Here is a 17,959-nt window from a genome sequence, read left to right as displayed (position 1 = left end):
AAATTGCCTATCCTACATTTAATCATGAGGAAACATCAGACCTAAATTTAGAGACATTGTGCAAAATAACTGGGCAGTATTCTTAAAAACATCAAGGTCATGAAAGACAGAAACTAAGATAATGTCAAATAGGAGGAGACTAACAAGATAACAGTGAAATGTAATGTGGAATCCTGGGTTGGATCCTTAACCTAGAAAAGACATTAGTTGGAGAGTTGGTGGAATTTGCAGATGATCGGTAGAATAGTTGATAGCACTGTATCAATATGGACTTCTTGGATTTGCTAAGTGTACTGTATTTATTTAAGATTTTAATGTTTGATGCAGTGAAGTTAAGGATGTATCCATTTTTGTAAGTTTCCTATAAATCTGAAATTATTTTAAAATTAGAAGTTAAAAAAAATAAGCAGTAGGCATTTTTTTCCACACGAGAATAAATAGAACTACAAGTGTGTCCCTGTGTGTACATTTAAGTCACTGGGGAGGGGCACCTGGCTGGGTCAGTGGGTGGGGTTGCAACTCTTGATTTTAGGATTGTGAGTTCAAGCTCCACATTAAGTGTGGAGATTACTTAAAAATAAAAATCTTAGGGGCTCCTGGGTGGCTCAGTCAGTTGAGCATCTGACTCTTGGTTTCAGCTCAGGCCGTGATCTCATGGTTTCGTGGGTTCCAGCCCCACGTCAGGCTCTGCGCTGACAGCACGGAGCCTGCTTGGGATTCCGTCTCCCTCTCTCTCTCTGCCCCTTCTCTGCTCGTGTGCACTCCCTCACTCTCTCTCTCCCTCCCTCTCTCAAAATAAATAAATAAATAAAATTTAAAAAATTAAAAAAATAAATAAAAATCTTTAAAAAATAAAAATGAAAAACAAAAGTCACCAGGGACATAAAATAACTGTATTTTGTAGGAGCCAAAAGATAGAGGAAAATTCTTTCTCATGATTTAGGAACTCCATGAGGCAGGTGCCAAGTGTTATCTTCAGCATTGTATTTCTAGTGCCTACCGTGAAGCTGGCACATAGAAGGTGGCTGTTGGCTGAATAAATGAGTACATTGCACACCTTGGTGATTTCATTCCAGTGTATATTCAAGGAATACTTTTTGAGTACACACTGGGTGTCAGACATTGTGCTAGGTGTTGGGAACATAAAGGAGCTGCAAAACTAGAGGTAATGAGTTTAACTAGGATGTAAGTGGGAGGAGTGCCTAGAGTAAGCCTTCCTTGAGGAGGATCCTTGAGTGTTTTTGAAGAACGCCTGATAGGGAAAGGCAACAGGAAGCCAGAATCCCAAGTAGAAGGAAAAGCATTTGCTCAGTCGTAGATAAGAGCTTCAGTGTGACTGGTGAATGTGGTTTATAAAGGACAAGGTTGGTTGGAAAAATGTGTAGGAGCTGGATTTGGGGCGGGGGGGGGGGGACCTTTGGACTTTGTTTTATTTCTCCATTGACCTGTTTACTGGCTTCGCATTTTCTAAAGAAATTGTCTGTAGCTGGTTTTCAGTGGCCAAAACCAGTCAGAACTAGTGTTTGTTCAAAATTGGGGATGGGCTTCGTTATCAGAGTAGAAAGAGAAGGTACTAAATAGGAATGTAGAGTTTGGTTCTCTTCAGATGGGAGTTGTACAATTTGCACAACATTGGGAATGAAAGCCCAACTTCAAATTGGAGAAGAAAAAAAAAAAACGTCTGGAGGAAAAATTAGAAATATGCAGGCTTCACTGTGTGATGTGAATGTTCATAGATGAGACAGGACTGGATATTAGTTTGGACAGAACATTGGAAGAGGCTGCGAGGACAAGCTGGGCTCTCCCCACTGTGGAACAGCCTGGGAGTCATTCTGCCATGGTGCAGAAGGCAGAGATGCTGGGGCCCAGGAATGCACTTCGCTTCTCCTGGGCTGTGTTGTGACTGAGTATTTAGTTCTTGGGGAGAGAAACCAGAGTGGGGGGAAAAGGCACAGAAGGATAGAACAGTGTATTTTTTTTTTTCTTTCTTCCCTCCTAGCACAAGATGACAACAAAAAAATATCAGGAAATTTAATCCTGTGTTTCAGAAACTCTCCTAAATAACATAATTTCCATATTAACTGCTTCACACTGGAAAGAGGCACTATATATATATATATATATATATATATATATATATATATATACACACACACACACACACACACATACACCCTATATAATCTATCTTTATACACCACATACTTGGTGATAGATTTAATGTTTGTTTGGAAAATGGTATTTTGCTTCTTAGTGAAAATTCTTCACTTGGATCATGAGGAAAGCAATGCGTACTTTCTGTTACTTAATTCCACTTTGTGACCTGACGGGCGAATTGTAATTTTTCCCTCCTGATGCTCTCTGTTATTCCTCAGACAAATATTGTGACGCAGAGTGAATGTTTAAAGCTGAATCTCCTTCCAATCCTAGCCCTGCATTTTAGGAAAATCCCTCTTGACTCTGTTATTTTCCTTACCAGTCTCATTTGCCAAAGAAATCCTGTTTTATCAACTTTTTTCTTTCTCAAATGGCTGAGCCTGAATCTTTCTAAGTTTGACTTGTTAATAATGATTTCCAAGAAGCTATAATAACAGAAAGAATTTTTGACTTACTACTGAAAATGGAAACCTTATTTTTGCCTATGACAGATTCAGGTTCAGCCTCCAAATTACTGGGTAGCAATGATGATGAAAATATAATACCCTATGTTCTTTACATTTTATAGTCTTACAAATCTCATTCTCATAAATTTGTTTGATCCTTGTGACATCTCTGTGTGCAAGGCCAGACAGGTGATGTCATCCCAGGATGGCAAATGGAAGGACCGAGGACCACGTGGTTCATAAGCATGGTACTAAGCCCCAGGCCTCCAGTCTCTATTTAACTTTGTCTCCTTTTCCTACATGCTGGGATGCCTTTGAGATAATTGTTTAAACTCTGTCTCTTCCCTCCTCCTGGCTGGCACTTGGCCAAAACCATAACCTTTTCTATCATCTTAAGTTGTTTTTAAAAGTACTGATAGGCGGATGTAATAATTCAGAGTTTTATTGTTTGACCTTTAATTGTTCTTGTAGCCACTTAGGCAAATGCCTTTGCATTTGTAACATTAAAACCAAGGTGAAGAATACGTTTGTGACTCTGGAGAATAAAAACGGTTCGTTTACTGCCGCAGTGACAATGTCTTCAAATAAATCTTCATGTGGAATAATTCCCCCCTAATATCATTGATTTGTTACCTTGTTTGTCTCTTTTCCTCTTCTTTATCTCTAAAATGGGAAGTGGAAACACCTACATCATAGAAGATTAAAAATAATACATAAAGAATTTAGCAAAACCCTTAACACAAAGTAGTAATTTTAATAAGGTTACTTTCCTTATCCCTTGAAAATAAATTTTGGAAGACATAAATTCTGAATGGGTAAAGCTTTGAAACTGGTAGCAGGTTGGGCTTTCTGGAAAGCAAACTCTGAGCTGGAGATGAGTTTGCATGATGTTACTCAGGGAGTGCTCTCAGGATTCACACCCATGGACAGGAGTAGAAGGAAGCAGGACAAGGCACAAGAAGAAGTTGACCTGTGATGCAAGCCTGGTGACAGCCTTCGTCGCTTGAGCTAGTTGTACCGAGTTATAGCATGAGGATCTGGCCTTCTGACTCCCACCCGGGCAGTCACTAGATGCAAGCCACCCTGGGAGGAGGGCGTGACCTTGGGCAAAGCAGCTCTTTACAGCTGAGACAGTTCCGGAAGGGGGCTGGCAGCCAAGGGCTGCCTGCCCTAATGCTCTTAGCAGCTGGATGGATAAGTCATGCATTTCTGAAGAGGGATCTTGGTATTGCAGCAGCCACCACCACACTTTGTGTTTACCTTGAATCCAAATGGCAGTGGTTCAAGCAGAATGAAGTTCCCTATCCTCTTCACAGTCAAGGACAGCAATACATTTTCAGGTGATACTTGTGAAGTGTCAGAAATGAGTATGTTTTATTCAATACGCTTGTGATTTTTCACTCAGTCCAGAAGGGAGTCATGGGACGTGCTCAAGTCCTGACCATAGTAACTGTGGCATATGAATGGATTCCTGCTTGTAAGTGTGCCTGTGCTTGTGCTCTCAGGTGTGGCTGCAAGGTGTACTGGGGGCGTGACCCACTTCCAGAACGGACCCAGATCCCAAGGTCATGGCAAGTCTGAGGATGAGAAGGAGCACAGCATTTCTTTCATTTTCTTAGTTCATTTCCAGCATCAAAGCAGCATTCAGGAGCTCCCAGTTTATCTCCCCATCCCACATTCATTTAAATTTTTTCGTCATTCTTTCTGAGCCACCTGCTTCCACAGCCCTGCTGTCATACTGATAGCCAGGTACCTATAGAAATCTCCAAGTGATGACCATCTGCCCTCAAGCCCTATTCCAGACAGCTATTAAGAAAGAAGAGTCTTGGCTTCGAGTAGTATTCTGCTTTTCCCCACCACATTTGTTCTTTCCCTACAGGCGGATATTGTACATGTGCACAGAAGGTAGCCCCTTGTTTTCCTCTGTAGTTCACCATTTTATGAAATAGAGTCCCTGGAAAGAATTTCTCATTAATACCCTTTCCCTTTTCTCTTTGCTCCAGCTCTTATCCAGGTTCTTCAGAAGTCCACCAATGACACTCAAAACTAATCAACCTAACTATAGATATATCCATGGCAAGCTAGAGCTGAATGTACAATGTGAGATGCATGCAGACATAGGCAAGAACCAGTTCTAAATGTGCTCTTTGCAAGAGTTTGTTTAGCATGCCTGCACAGTCCGTGCCTGCTTCATCATTGCCTTCTAACTGTTACTGCTGTGTGTCAAAATCATACAACTACTCACATCAATATGGTTTTTTTTGTTTGTTTGTTTTTTTTTTTTGGTTTCTGGTGCAATCATAGCACATGTTTTTGTGGCAAAAAACAAGCAGTTTCATTTTTGTATCAAATAGGATTCTTGGGCTAATCTCAGAACTTGAGACCAACAATACCATGTTCTGTGTTGTAAATAGTCAGATCACAGGTGACCTTTCAGACCACAATCTGTTCATGAGTCAGAGATACTATTACTAGAAAGACGAAGCCAAAACTCTGACTTTGAGAGATGAGTTTCTTTCCTTTATGTCAGAAGGGACAAAGCATTTTCATTATTATTATTATTATTATTATTCTTTTACGTTACATTCCATTCATCTTAGATTGTCAGCCCATAAAGGGCAAGGGCAGCCTTTGCCAGACTTGAATTGTATTGTGGCAAGTAGAATCATTGTAAATATTGTTTTGACAATGATGATGAAGAACTTGTTATTGTCTGCGAGGTAGACCTACTTCATTGACTTCAAGTAGTTTTTTAATTATTTTTTTTTCCGTTTTTGCTTTGAAAAGTTGTAGGACTCTGTGATTTTCTATGTGCTGTTTAAAAGTTTTAAGTAATGAATTTGTTGTTTGCATGGACAAACAGTATCATTGAAACTAAGGTATGGGTCTCTACTTCACAGAATGATTTTGCTTTCTTTCTACCTTCTTCACAGAAAATACTTATGAGTCTCTATGAGGTTGTTTCTCACAGCCATTTAATTTCAAATGAATTGTTAATAGGTATTAAACTGATTATCATTATATGAAGGAATAACATTATGAATGATAAAAGACAGCTATTTATGGTATGGCTTTCAAGATGGCTATGCTCTACACTTAAGATTTTCATCTTAGGTAAAAATTTTAAAATCCTTGACTCTAACTTAGGTGTATATGCATATTTGTTAATCCAAATTAATTTTTTACGTAATAGCAAATGGGGAGAGATGAACACAACACCATATTTGGAGCCAAGGAAATCCAAGGAAATCAAATCGAATAGTTGAAATATAAAAATTTTCCTGATGACACATGCAGAAACGGAACACACACACACACACACACACACACACACACACACACACACACACAGACAAGAAACCCTGCAAAACCTTAAACCCAAAGGTGACTGAATCAAAGGTAACTGGTGGCATTGTGGACATTGTGTTGAGGAAGGACAACCAGGGAGGCATCCCAGAAGGCTTTACAGTGGCCCTGTTGAGGGATACAGAGAAATCCACCTTGTAATAGCAGGATGAAGCAGGACTGTCAATAGACTACTATTTTAGACTAACATTTCAGAATGGGTGATTGGGAGAGAGAAAAGAGCTGGATTTGGTTAGAGGATGGCAGGATAACGGGTTCAGTTGGAAGTATGCTCAGTTTTAGGTGCTTAGATATGGGAACAGAGATCTACAGTTTCCAAGTTTGTGTCAGATTCTGTGGGCACAGATCAGAACTGGAGAGAGACTTGGCAAACCATTTGTCAGCAGGTGATTCTAGAAGGCTTGGCTCTCTCTCCAAAAAGGAAGAATGTATATGGATAGGAAGGAAAAAGTACAGTTTAAATAATTGAAGTATTCATTAAATGACTAGAATGTACCTAGTGTGTAGTAAATTATTTCTGATAGGTGCTTTATTTAATCCTCCACTACCTTTTACAATTCCTTTATTGTTACCCCCATTTGCCTGAACAGGTAATGAATGCAGATTTTGAGAGGTGCATTTACTAAAATGAAAAAGCTAATAAGTGTTTAAGATCTGGGTTCAAACTCATGTCTCACAATACCAAACTTGATGCTATTTGCCTACACCCCAGCTTTTATGCCTCAGCATCTTGGGCATAGAATGCTGGATGACACCAACATTTAGGAGAGCTAAGAAAGGAAGTTCTATAGAAGAAGGCTGGGGAGTGTGAGAGACCCAGTTCAAGAGAGGATAGACTCCTGAAGGCGATATGCAAAGTCACAGTTAGGGGACTGGTGACTTCAGTAGCGCAGTTTCAGAACACAGTGAGGGCTGGATTGAGTGGGGTGAAGTGTGAAGGGAGGGGAAGAAATGAAGTCCATGGATGGTACTACTGTGTTCAAGAAGGTGCTGAGGGCTAGGAGAGAACATGCAGCCTTGGGAGTTACAAGGGCATTTGTGAGTAGTAGGAGCTATATACAGAGCTGTGCTGGGGATTCTGTGTGCTTAGATCTCTAAGCGGAGCAGTGTGGAACCACCAGGATTGTGAGCAGTCGAGGTAACGTCATGAATGAAGAAAGGCAATTCTGGATGCAAGCTTCTTCTGAAGTCTTTTAAAGTGTTATCAGTCTACTGTCTCTTCAATTGTTGATCTCTTGTAAGAGCTCTCTGAAAGTTACTTGAGATAATCTGTCAAGATATACAGACCCTTGATTATTTTTTGAGCAAACATCTTCTAGTACCTCAGTATGAGGTCATATGGTATTTATGGTTATAGTTAGAAAATGACATCATGGGGGCACCTGGGTGGCTCAGTTAGTTAAGTGTCAGACTCTTGGTTTTGGCTCAGGTCGCGATCTCACGGTTCATGAGATTAAACACTGTTGTCAGCACGGAGCCTGCTTGGGATTCTGTCTTTTCCTCTCTCTGTGCCCCTCCCCAACTCGGGTGTGCACACTCTCTCTCTCTCAAAAATAAATGAACTTTAAAAAAAAGAAAAAAAAATGACATCATGAATTAGTGCTTGTCTAAAATGTTCTAACTTGGTTACTATACCATTATTTTCATCCATCTCATGTACCATGGGTTATGTTTTCTGTCCTGTGTTTTGATCTCTACTGTTAATTTTGTTTGGAGATTACAGAAGAGTTTTAGACCTCTCTAAAAGCCCATTACTTATGGCATGTTCTGATTTTTGACAGATTCATGTGTTTCTTCAAGCTTTTAAAGTACATTCACAACAGTAGCAATAATTTATTTTGGGGATTGGGGTTGTATCTAAATCTCACTGTCTAAGACAGAATTATAAAATGGATTTCCAAAATAGTGGTCTTTTAAAAACCATGCAGTCAAAGCATTTACTATCATTTTTTAAAACGTGAATTGCAAGTTCAATATGGTGCTCATAGTATTTAACAGAACATGTCTCTTCTTTTTTCATGTTTTGGAGTGCATTTTTTTTCTATTTCTCCATCCTTATCTCCTTTTTGACTCAGGCATTGCTCTCCTGGGGGGAATCACTGTGCTTCAACCTGTCTGTAGATCCTCAAGGTACCCAGAGGTGACTAACCCATACATACTTTCTCTCTGGTTTTAACATCCTAGTCCTGTCCAGCCCTGTGAAATGTTTCAGAAATCAGTCTCTAATCACTAGGTAAGGCTAAATGGTGACACCCTACTTACCCCTGGACACACACACCTGATTCCAGGAGAGTTAAGCCATATGGGGATTGTCATCATGGCTCTGTGTTTAATGCTAGGAGAGGAGTCCAGTCATAGCTAAATAAAATGTTACTATCTATTACTACTCAAGAGACTGCTTTCATGCCACATACTTGGTTAAGCTCTGGAGACATGCTAGTATAGTAAGCAAATAGATGCAATCGCTTCTCTTGAGGAGTTTATAGTCTAGGGAAAAGAAATCTCTTTTAAGCAACATCATAGAAATGTAAACCAAGCTTCACAGCAAGAAAGATAGGCATTCGTCATTTGTTATTGAAAACATATTTTTTGAGTAACTATCACGGGCGAGGTGTCTGGATGAAGAGTGAATATAGCAGTAACAATGGCACAGGTCTTTCCAGGGCTCTTCAGGAAATATCTTTGTCACACAGGTTATTGAGTGCTAGTGTTGATATTTTGTATTGTTTTAGTAAATTCCCTATCTTTGAAATTCGTATTTGTAACACTTATTTGACCTGGAAGTTGGTAAAGTATATAAGACTGACTCTCTTCAAAAATATGTAACATTTAAACATGACAGCAGGTTTTAGCTCTCCAAGTGTACTTCCTCTTCACATTCATTTTTCCTAGTCGGTAACATTTAATAGTAAGCAGTATAACTGGCTGTAACCAATATGATTATCTTCATATATTCTATAACATTTCTTGCAGTTATTGCCAGCTTTCGAGGAACGGTACCATATGGCCTGTCATTGGAAATTGGAGATACAGTTCAGATCCTGGAGAAGTGTGATGGTAAGTGGGCTAGTTACCCCACTGTGGTTTGAAGCTATATACCCAACCTCCTCACCACTGGATAGTTCGTAATGTTTACAAATTCTGTCCTCCTATTGATTTCTGGAATTTTTCCAGTGGTCACAGTGAACCATTTTTGACAAAGTTTGTTTCTTGCAATGTCTGGCTTATGGAAAAGCATGATTTGCTATTTTTAAGCTGATTTTATTGTTCCTGATATTATGTCTTTATATTCACTAGGTGCCAACATAGAAAGCAGTTGAGGCTACTGTATTTGTGGGAGTTCATGATTCAGTGCCAAACTAGAAGGTCTTTGTCAGAATCTCAAGTGTCTTGTAGGTGCCCAGGACAGGAAGAAACATACATCCAGAGCAGAAATGGCTTCTGCAAGGTTAGGTAATCAGAGGCCTTGGGGAAGGCTTGAGCCAAGGCCAACTCTGCTCTGGTCCTGCAATCCTCTCTCCACCCGTAAATTTGAACTAAAGTTATTCAATGCATTTGAAATGTTTGTGGAATATACTATAAGAATTTTATGATTATTATTGATTTATGCAGCATGTTAACTCATTAAATCAAGATACTTAATATGTCCTCAGATGTTTCCATTCCTGTAAATGGACTTGAACTCTAGTATTTAAAAAGATCCCAGTTGAAATGACTACTCTTTTTTTCTTGTTAATAAAATGGCCACATTTTAAAGCCCTTCTAGTATATCCCAAAATACTCATTTTCTTCTGAAATGCTGTCTTCAGTAGGAATTTATAATATGATAACATCCATGAAACTGTATTCCCCAAAACAGAACTATTAAGTTCACTTATAACCTGGCATTAAATGGTGTTGATACATGAACATTTATTCTGCCCACTATAAATGAAATCTTTAAGAATACAGGTTGTCTAGGTGGCTCAGTCGGTTGAGCATCCGACTTCGGCTCAGGTCATGATCTCACAGCTTGCGTGTTTGAGCCCTATGTCAGGCTGTGTGCTGACAGCTCAGAGCTGGAGCCTGCTTCAGATTCTGTGTCTCCCTCTCTCTCTGCCCCTGCCCTGCTTGCTCACACTCTGTCTCTCTCAAAAATCAATAAATCTTTAAAAATTTAAAGGAAATATATAATAAGGTCTTCCTTGTTATTGCCAGATGCATTTTGTCTATGTTTACTTTGTGTACAGGTAAATATAAAATCTGTTTTGGAATGGTGCATAAAAATGGGCTTCATAGCTAACAGGAGCTCCTTTGTAACCTAAAAACCTTTCTCTGTGATGTAATTGGACAGAGACCTCTGTATGAGATTTTTGCAGTTCTCAAAAAGTTTTGATTTCTGTTAGAATAATTATTTAACATTGGATATAGTTCTTGGGTATGTCTTTCAGGGATATAATAAATCCTGAGATATACAGTTTCTCCTCAATTCATTCTGCTTGCTTCAGACTGATTTTAAAGCTGTTAAGTATGACATTTTACAGTATATCCATTTCAGAAAACTTATGAGGAACAAAAATATTTAAATACAAGTTCAAATATTTCCTTTTAAAAATTCAGTTTGTTAAAAGGTCCAATTCAACAGAATATTTGTTACATGGTAAAATAATTTCTTACCAAGAAACAAAATGGTTCTGTGCTTGAGGAAATTCTAAGTTGAAAATAATACATTTATAGGGGGCTGTCTATTTACCATATATATTCATATATATGCTCTGTGCTTGTTTTAAGCAGTGAAAAGATGTGTTACTCTTTAGGGATAGTGCTATACAATTGATACAGAATTGCTTGGAGGTTAAGTCATAGGCATTCTATAGAATAAAAATTAGGGTCAGATCATTACTAGAACATTTTGCTGATAAGAGTGCCCATCACTGTTATTAATGGATGATAACTGATTTCCCACTTCTTATGCTATCAGACTGATCCTAACCCTAGATGATGGGCTGAAGGATGTGAAAATTCACTCTATGACTGTTGGCTGAGCCCTATTGTTTGGTGATAGGGTCTGGACCTTGTAGTCAGGCAAAGACAAATCGGAAACATATTAAATCTTTTGCAGATTCTTGAATTTCCCTGAGACATAATGTATAGCCTTTTTTAAAAGTAGAGAAACTATACTCAGGTAAATTAACCTGCCCTAAATAAAATAATAAGTAGCAAAGCCAGAATTTAAGCCCAATCCTTTGATTCCAAACCCTGTACTTCTATTATGCATGTTTCTATTTTTCATATAAATTTCCATTACAATTTTTAGAATACTTGTATTAATAGAATACTTAAACTAGTAGTCTCTTGAGCTATATAGTCTAGCTTATTTCCAACCCCCATCTTTTCATACATAGAATATTTACATATAGGGTAAAATTCTATCAGTAAAGGACAGACTGATTTGTAATCACTTTTCTTGAAAACATTACAATGGTTTAATCAAAATAATGACCATGATTATTTCTCCACAGGCTGGTACAGAGGATTTGCTTTAAAAAACCCAAATGTCAAGGTAAAAAATATTACTCCTAACCATAATTATGGAATTTTTTTAAAGTTATTTTACTTTATTTCATTTTACAATTGTAATTACAGTTGGAACTCTTAGTTGAAATGCCAAATGGCAATTCAGATTTTCATAATTTTGAAAATTCCTTTGAACTTGGATTATCATTAAGACATGCTACTCAAGTGGTAATCCAACATAGCTCTTGCAATTTGTACTGAGAAGACCTTAATAAGCTCATTATATATAAACAAAATCTTTTTGAAGTGTTAGTTTAGCAGAGGGCAAAATTAAAATTCAAGGGGAAATTAAAATTCAGGGTAAATGGATATTCCAAAAGAAATATCAATTAGAGGTATTTAATCTTTAAGTTTTCTGTGGTATCATTTGTAAAATAGTGGTGTGGAGAAACACGTTTATTTCAGAAACCTTGTCCCTTTTGGGTTTGGACAGGTGAAACATGGGGAAACCATATTATAAAGAGGTTCCCCTTCTTACCATTCCAGACATAAGCTAAGACTCCTTGTCCTTTATATGTTTATATACATCCTCAGGAATTATAATAGGAAGTAGTATGATTTTTGTTTTACCTCTCATTTGTATACTTTATGACTTTGGAACTAATCCTTACTATTATCTGTGACTCTGCTTTAACTTCTCAATCCTTTAGCCATGCTTCGTACATTCTGTAATACTCTCTTACATGTCATGTTCACTTGTTGGTTTAATTCTGGCTTTATTAGGATTTTAGATAAGAAATTGTATAATTTCTTATTCTCAAAATATAATGTAAGTAATCGAAATTCTTCTGCCTGCCTTTCTGCTTAACTATACCTTTTTCTGGATCATCCAGCTGTATGTAATAACTGTATTTTTATTTATTTTTGGTCATTCTAAAGGAAAGCCTGAGGGGCAAAAGAGTATAGAAATTTCATATTTTTAATATTTTAGTCCTTATTTAAAGTTATTTTTGGTCATCTGCAAGGCACATGCAAATATAGTTTTAGTACTTAATTATTTATTTAGAATAATTTTGAGAAAAATAGGACTTACTTCTGCCACTCTTCTAACCTCAAGTTCTGACTTTTTCTTATTAATTATAATTACTCTGTTTGTTAATCCTACCATTTTGAGTTAATTTAAATTTTGAAGGAAAAATATATTTTTAACATGTATATCTGTTTATTACTGTTGTATGTACAGAATTTGCTTATTAAATTTTATGTTATCCTTGGATCCACAATGGTGATAACATATTCAAATGGCATTTGCTTTCCTAAATATTTAATTGAATTTGTCATTTGATTATACATCAAAAATCATTCAGAGGATATTGTCATTTAATGGACAATAAAATTGATGCTAATTTTTTTTTATGTTGCTTCTTTCAACATCCCATTTAGAACAAAGGAACAATTGCCTTGTCCTGTCTTTTCTCTACAATAAAAAGCTTTCAGCTAGCGTGTGTCTTTTGTTTAATTTTTGTTCCATCAGAATGCAGCCTGCTGATTAACTCCTGCTATGTTTTCATCAGAGATCTTCCATAACACATAATATATGTATTGTCTCCCGATTCACGGTGATTTTTTTGTGCGTCTGTATTTAAAAATAGCCACGAGTGTTTTAGAGAGAAGTAAAAGAACAACTACCAAAACAATCAAAGAACCCTCTTTGAAAATCATGCAATATTAAAAAAAATTTAATTCAGTCTAACATGCTTTGTATTCTATGCAGAATTCCTGAAAATTTTTAAATAACTCTGTTTTGTAAAGAATAGATTTTTGAGTGAGATTTAATTTTTTTGTTTTGTTTTGTTACTATATTTGCTTCAGAGAATCCCTGAATTTGTAAACTAGTCAGTGGCGGAAAATAAAAGGAATGGGTCCAGTGTGATAGAGATGTTGTTTTTTCCTATTTCTGATATCGCTCTGGCTGTATGACTGTAGTGTATGCCTATGACTTGTGAACACCCTCTCCACTCCCCCCTCCCCCCCCCCCTTATCCATCCACTAGCACCATAACCTTCATGTTTTCTCTTCCAGGGTATCTTTCCTTCCAGCTACGTTCATTTGAAAAATGCCTGTGTGAAGAACAAAGGGTAAGAAAGGAGTTTTATTAATGGAGGATTTTCACAGAACCATTGCTTATTTTAGAATTTGAAAGGCTTAGTAATTGTCTTGAAAAATGAACTATAGGAGATCATGCCATTGTCTGTGTTGTCTGGTGAGGGCGGTTGGTGGAGACAATTTAATGCAGTCCGTCTATGTGTGCTAGACCTGAAGAGAGTCTGAGGGCACCAGAGGTCTCTCATTGTCCACAGATCATGGAATCAGCCTAATTGTAAGCACAAGGAGTGGGTTCTTTTTGGTTTTCTGCTATATAGAAAAGCATGTCAGTCAACCCCTGGAGTGCTGAGTCATGTCTCAAACCCTGGGAATTTCCTAGATTTACCATTGATTATAAGCACCCAAATCTGACTGTTTTTCCCTAAATGGGGATAATACCATGTTTTCGTGTCACCTCTTCACAAAGCCACTCTTCTATTTTAGGGAATGGAATTTCTGTACTTTGAGCTCATTGATCACCTAAGATTTCTCATATATTTTAAAAGTCTCTCCAGTCTGCAAAAGTTCTTGAAGTAGCTGTCAGGATAGCAGGGTCATTCCAATAAAATACCATAGTATAAAACGGTAGAACTTCCTTATTTAACTGCTTATCTTGAGCAGGTGATTCATTGTAAGTGGACTGTGGATTTGGATCCAAACATTTGCTGCCAGTGCCATAAGAAATATGCCCTGGGTCACTGAATGATTGTCATTTTATGACAAAAGAAAGAAGACAGATTCAACTGCAAAAATTACATTTTTCTTCAAATAGAAAAAAAAGCAATTTATTTGAATTACTAAAGCACATTTTAAAGTATAGTAAATGAGATCTTCAAATTTGAGTTTTACCAAGAAAGTTCCAAGGATGCTATTTAAATGGATGATTCTTATATCTACTGTCTGTAAAGGTAGAGTATTGATCTTAGTTCAGTGAAATAATCTCTGCAGGTGGCTGAGAATCTATGGTATAAATACATTCAGAGTTTCCTATATGGATAAAACTTAGAGTCTAGGAGATCCTTATACTATATGTCTTGTATGTATATGTCTGTTACTCTTTTTTAAGTTTATTTATTTATTTTGAGAGAGAGAGAGAGAGGCAGAGAGACAGAGGGAAAGAGAAACTCCCAAGCGGGTTCTGCGCTGTCATTGCAGAGCCTGAAACAGGGCTCTATCCCACAACACTGGGATCATGACCTGAGCTGAAATCAAGAGTTGCGTCTCAACCAACTGGACCACCCAGACACCCCTATATGTCTGCTACTTTAAGCCATATTACTATCATTAGTAGTAGCAGTAGTAATTATTTAAAATAGATTAAAAATGTAATTCTAATATTAATATTTACCACTACTACTGTTTTTTTTTTTTTTAGAAAGTTACCCTTTTTTTGGTCTTTTAATGTTTATTTTATTCTTGAGGGAGAGCCCACACAAGTGGGGGAGGGGTAGAAGGAGGAGGACAGAGGGTCTGAAGTGGGCTCTGTGCTGACAGCAGCAAGCCCAATGCGGGATTTGAATTCATGTACCGCAAAATCATGACCTGAGGTGAAGTCGGATGCTCAATTGACTGAGCCACCCAGGGGCCCCTACTACTACTGTTTGAATAAATGTGTGTCCTTTGGGAATGTTGTGCAGCTGTAACCCACCAGAAATGAGTCAAGCAGAGTTATCAGTCCTTTTGGAACCCTCCCGCCAGGCTCACTTTGATGCTGTCCAGCTCCCCTCAAGTAAACCAGAGGAACCTCTAGAAGATATTTAAACCATAAGCTTACTCTTTGTTCTGACATTTCTGCTCTAGTGATCTGGGCTGGACAAGGTGGAACCCCCAAGGTCTCTACCCTGACCCTTAAAGTGTCCACCTGGGCAAACCCATGCAACCAGTTTTCCTTGTTGCCTTTGTCCCAAGCCCAGCCCTATGCCTTCAACTCTCCAGAGCAAAGGGCCACTCAGCCCACACCTTACACTCTGACCAAGGGAAAGAGAGGATGTTAGCAAAGATGATATCAGTCATCACTTGACCCGTTGGAAGTCCTACCTCTCAAAGCAGATTGGGTGGGACATTATCAAAATAAATTCCTTCTTTTATTTATAAATTTTTGTCGTAGGCAGTAACTGGTGTGTATCTGACCCCCTTCCCTGAGCCTGAGGAAGTTTAAGCATGTATAAAGTTGTCTCAAAATTTAGTTGTGTAAGTTTAAGACTTGGTTGTGGGTTCTCTGTGTGATACAGGGCATAATGAGCATTAAATAGCAGAGAACACTGAGGGTAGGGCCCACAATGATTTTCAAAAGAAGAAGAAGAATTTGTTATTGGAATTGATTGAGACCCTAGATCCTAGGACTATTAACTGGAAGAAAAACTTTAGTCTGAAAAACATTTGAGAACACATATTGCTAGATGATTGCTTTCCCAAAGAACTTGTTTAGGATTTTGATGTTACCTCTCTTACTGCAAGATTAGCAGCTTGGGGTGCCTGCCTGGGTGGCTCAGTTGGTTAAGCATCTGACTCTTGACTTTGGCTCAGGGCATGATCTCCTGGTTCATGAATTTGAGCCCTGCATCGGGCTCTGCGCTGACAGCCTGCTTGGGATTCTTTCTCTCCTCTCTCTGCCCTCCACTTCCCCTCACTTTCAAAATAAATAATAAACTTTAAGGAAAGAAAAAAAAAAAAAAGAAAAAGAAAGATTAGCAGCCTGATGGCCCACTGGAATGAAATTGCTACAAAGTATATCTCAGAGTAACTAAGCAAAATGTAATTTCAGGGGCAACTACTTATGACTACTGGAACATTGATTTTTGCTTTTGGTGTAATTAAGAGGAAACAGCTGCCTCGTTGAAAACGGAGATTTTGTGGAGCTTCTTAAAAATTTACATTTTGGTGGAACAAACCCCAAATCAACTTCTCACAGACTGAATTGCCTTTACATTCAGTCCTGGGTTTCAGAGCTATGTAGGGCTGATGGGGGTCCTTAAATTAAATTATAGTTGATGAACAGCAAGGCCACTTCTGTATTGTTTAATTGCTGCTTGAGGTCATGCCACTTTTTAAACATTAACTGGGTTGTCGGTTGTCCTGGAAATTCATCGTTCCCTTCTTGACCTTACATCTGATCATTTTATAATCTGTGTCTCCAAATATTCATCATTTAAATTGCAACAGCTGCTTCAGAAGCAAAATACATGAGCTACCATTTGCAAATGTTGACCTGAGAAAAGGTTCTGGATATGTCGCAGTTCATATACTACTGTTTACTTTTATTTCTAGGTTTAAATCCCGGTTTTCCATTTTCAGCTGTGTTTCCTTAAGGTCTAGAAAGAAGGGAAATAATATTAACAGAGCAAGTATTTTAACAGCACTATGAAATGAGGAAACAAGGCTCTCTTGGTAAAGATTTTAGTTTTCTTACTTGCTGTCAAGAAGACGTTACAAAAGACAATTATACACCCTTTGGATATAACATCACAAAGGAGCTACAGACCAGTTATTATCCTCATGCTAAGAAGTAATTTTCCCTTGATCATCTAGACAACCTGGTTCCCTGTCTTAAGATGTTGTTACCTTCTACATATTAGATATTGTCCTTGAAAAAATACATACTCAATGTTAAGAAACTAATCCATCACATAGCAGGTAACACTCTTTTGAAAAGTTGTAATAATAGCCACTTAGGCATTTTCACTTGAAACAATTTGAAAAAAGAAACTTGAGGTGAAGAGAAAGGTTGTTATATGTCAAAGATAGACACAGAGGGTAAATGAAACCTTCTAGGTTGTTTTTTTTTTTTTTTTGTCCCTATCTTCATGTATCTTCTCAACATCAGAACCACTGTATATATCCTAGTAGATGTTGGTATGAATGTTTTCCAGTATGGTTGTGACTTGTGGAGAAAAAACAGGAAGAATATATTACCCTAATCAGAGAGAAGAACATTGTGCAATGGATGTTCGAACATTTATGATTTCAGAAGCTCTTAAGCTCTATGATGCATGATAATATTATTAATATACTAATATTTTTTCATGGTCCCACTTACAGATAATAAAAATGAAGTGTTAATAAGGTCAAGTGAGTGTTCAGGGGCGTCTGGGTGGCTCACTCGGTTGAGCATCAGACTTCGGCTCAGGTCATGATCTTAAAGTTTGTGAGTTCGAGCCCCGCATTGGGCTCTCTGCTGTCAGCACAGAGCCTGCCTCAGATCCTCTATCTCCCTCTGTCTCCCTCTGTCTCTCTGCCCCTCCCCTACTCACACACTCTCCCAGAAATTAATAAACATTAAAAAGAAGAGCAAGGGAGTGTTTAATCTGTACCTCGGTGTGTAGATATTTATAACACTAAGTCACTTTGCA

At 37.8% G+C, this 17,959-nt stretch overlaps 1 protein-coding gene across 1 annotated transcript in view; it reads left to right on the top strand.

Annotated features, from left to right (window-relative positions):
* Positions 1-17,959, top strand: part of DOCK4 (dedicator of cytokinesis 4) — a 437,799-nt gene that overhangs the window by 174,278 nt on the left and 245,562 nt on the right. The window contains exons 2-4 of the mRNA XM_047096261.1: positions 8,943-9,026; positions 11,471-11,511; positions 13,548-13,603. Coding sequence (XP_046952217.1) covers positions 8,943-9,026; positions 11,471-11,511; positions 13,548-13,603 — 181 coding nt within the window. The remainder of the gene's footprint in view (positions 1-8,942; positions 9,027-11,470; positions 11,512-13,547; positions 13,604-17,959) is intronic.

Source organism: Lynx rufus, unplaced genomic scaffold (genome assembly GCF_022079265.1).
Source record: "Lynx rufus isolate CCGP_SWC_20201006 ecotype Redwood Valley unplaced genomic scaffold, mLynRuf1.p SCAF_4, whole genome shotgun sequence".
NCBI lineage: Eukaryota > Metazoa > Chordata > Mammalia > Carnivora > Felidae > Lynx > Lynx rufus.
Note: the sequence above shows the minus strand (reverse complement) of the source record. Positions and strands in the feature narration are given on the sequence as shown.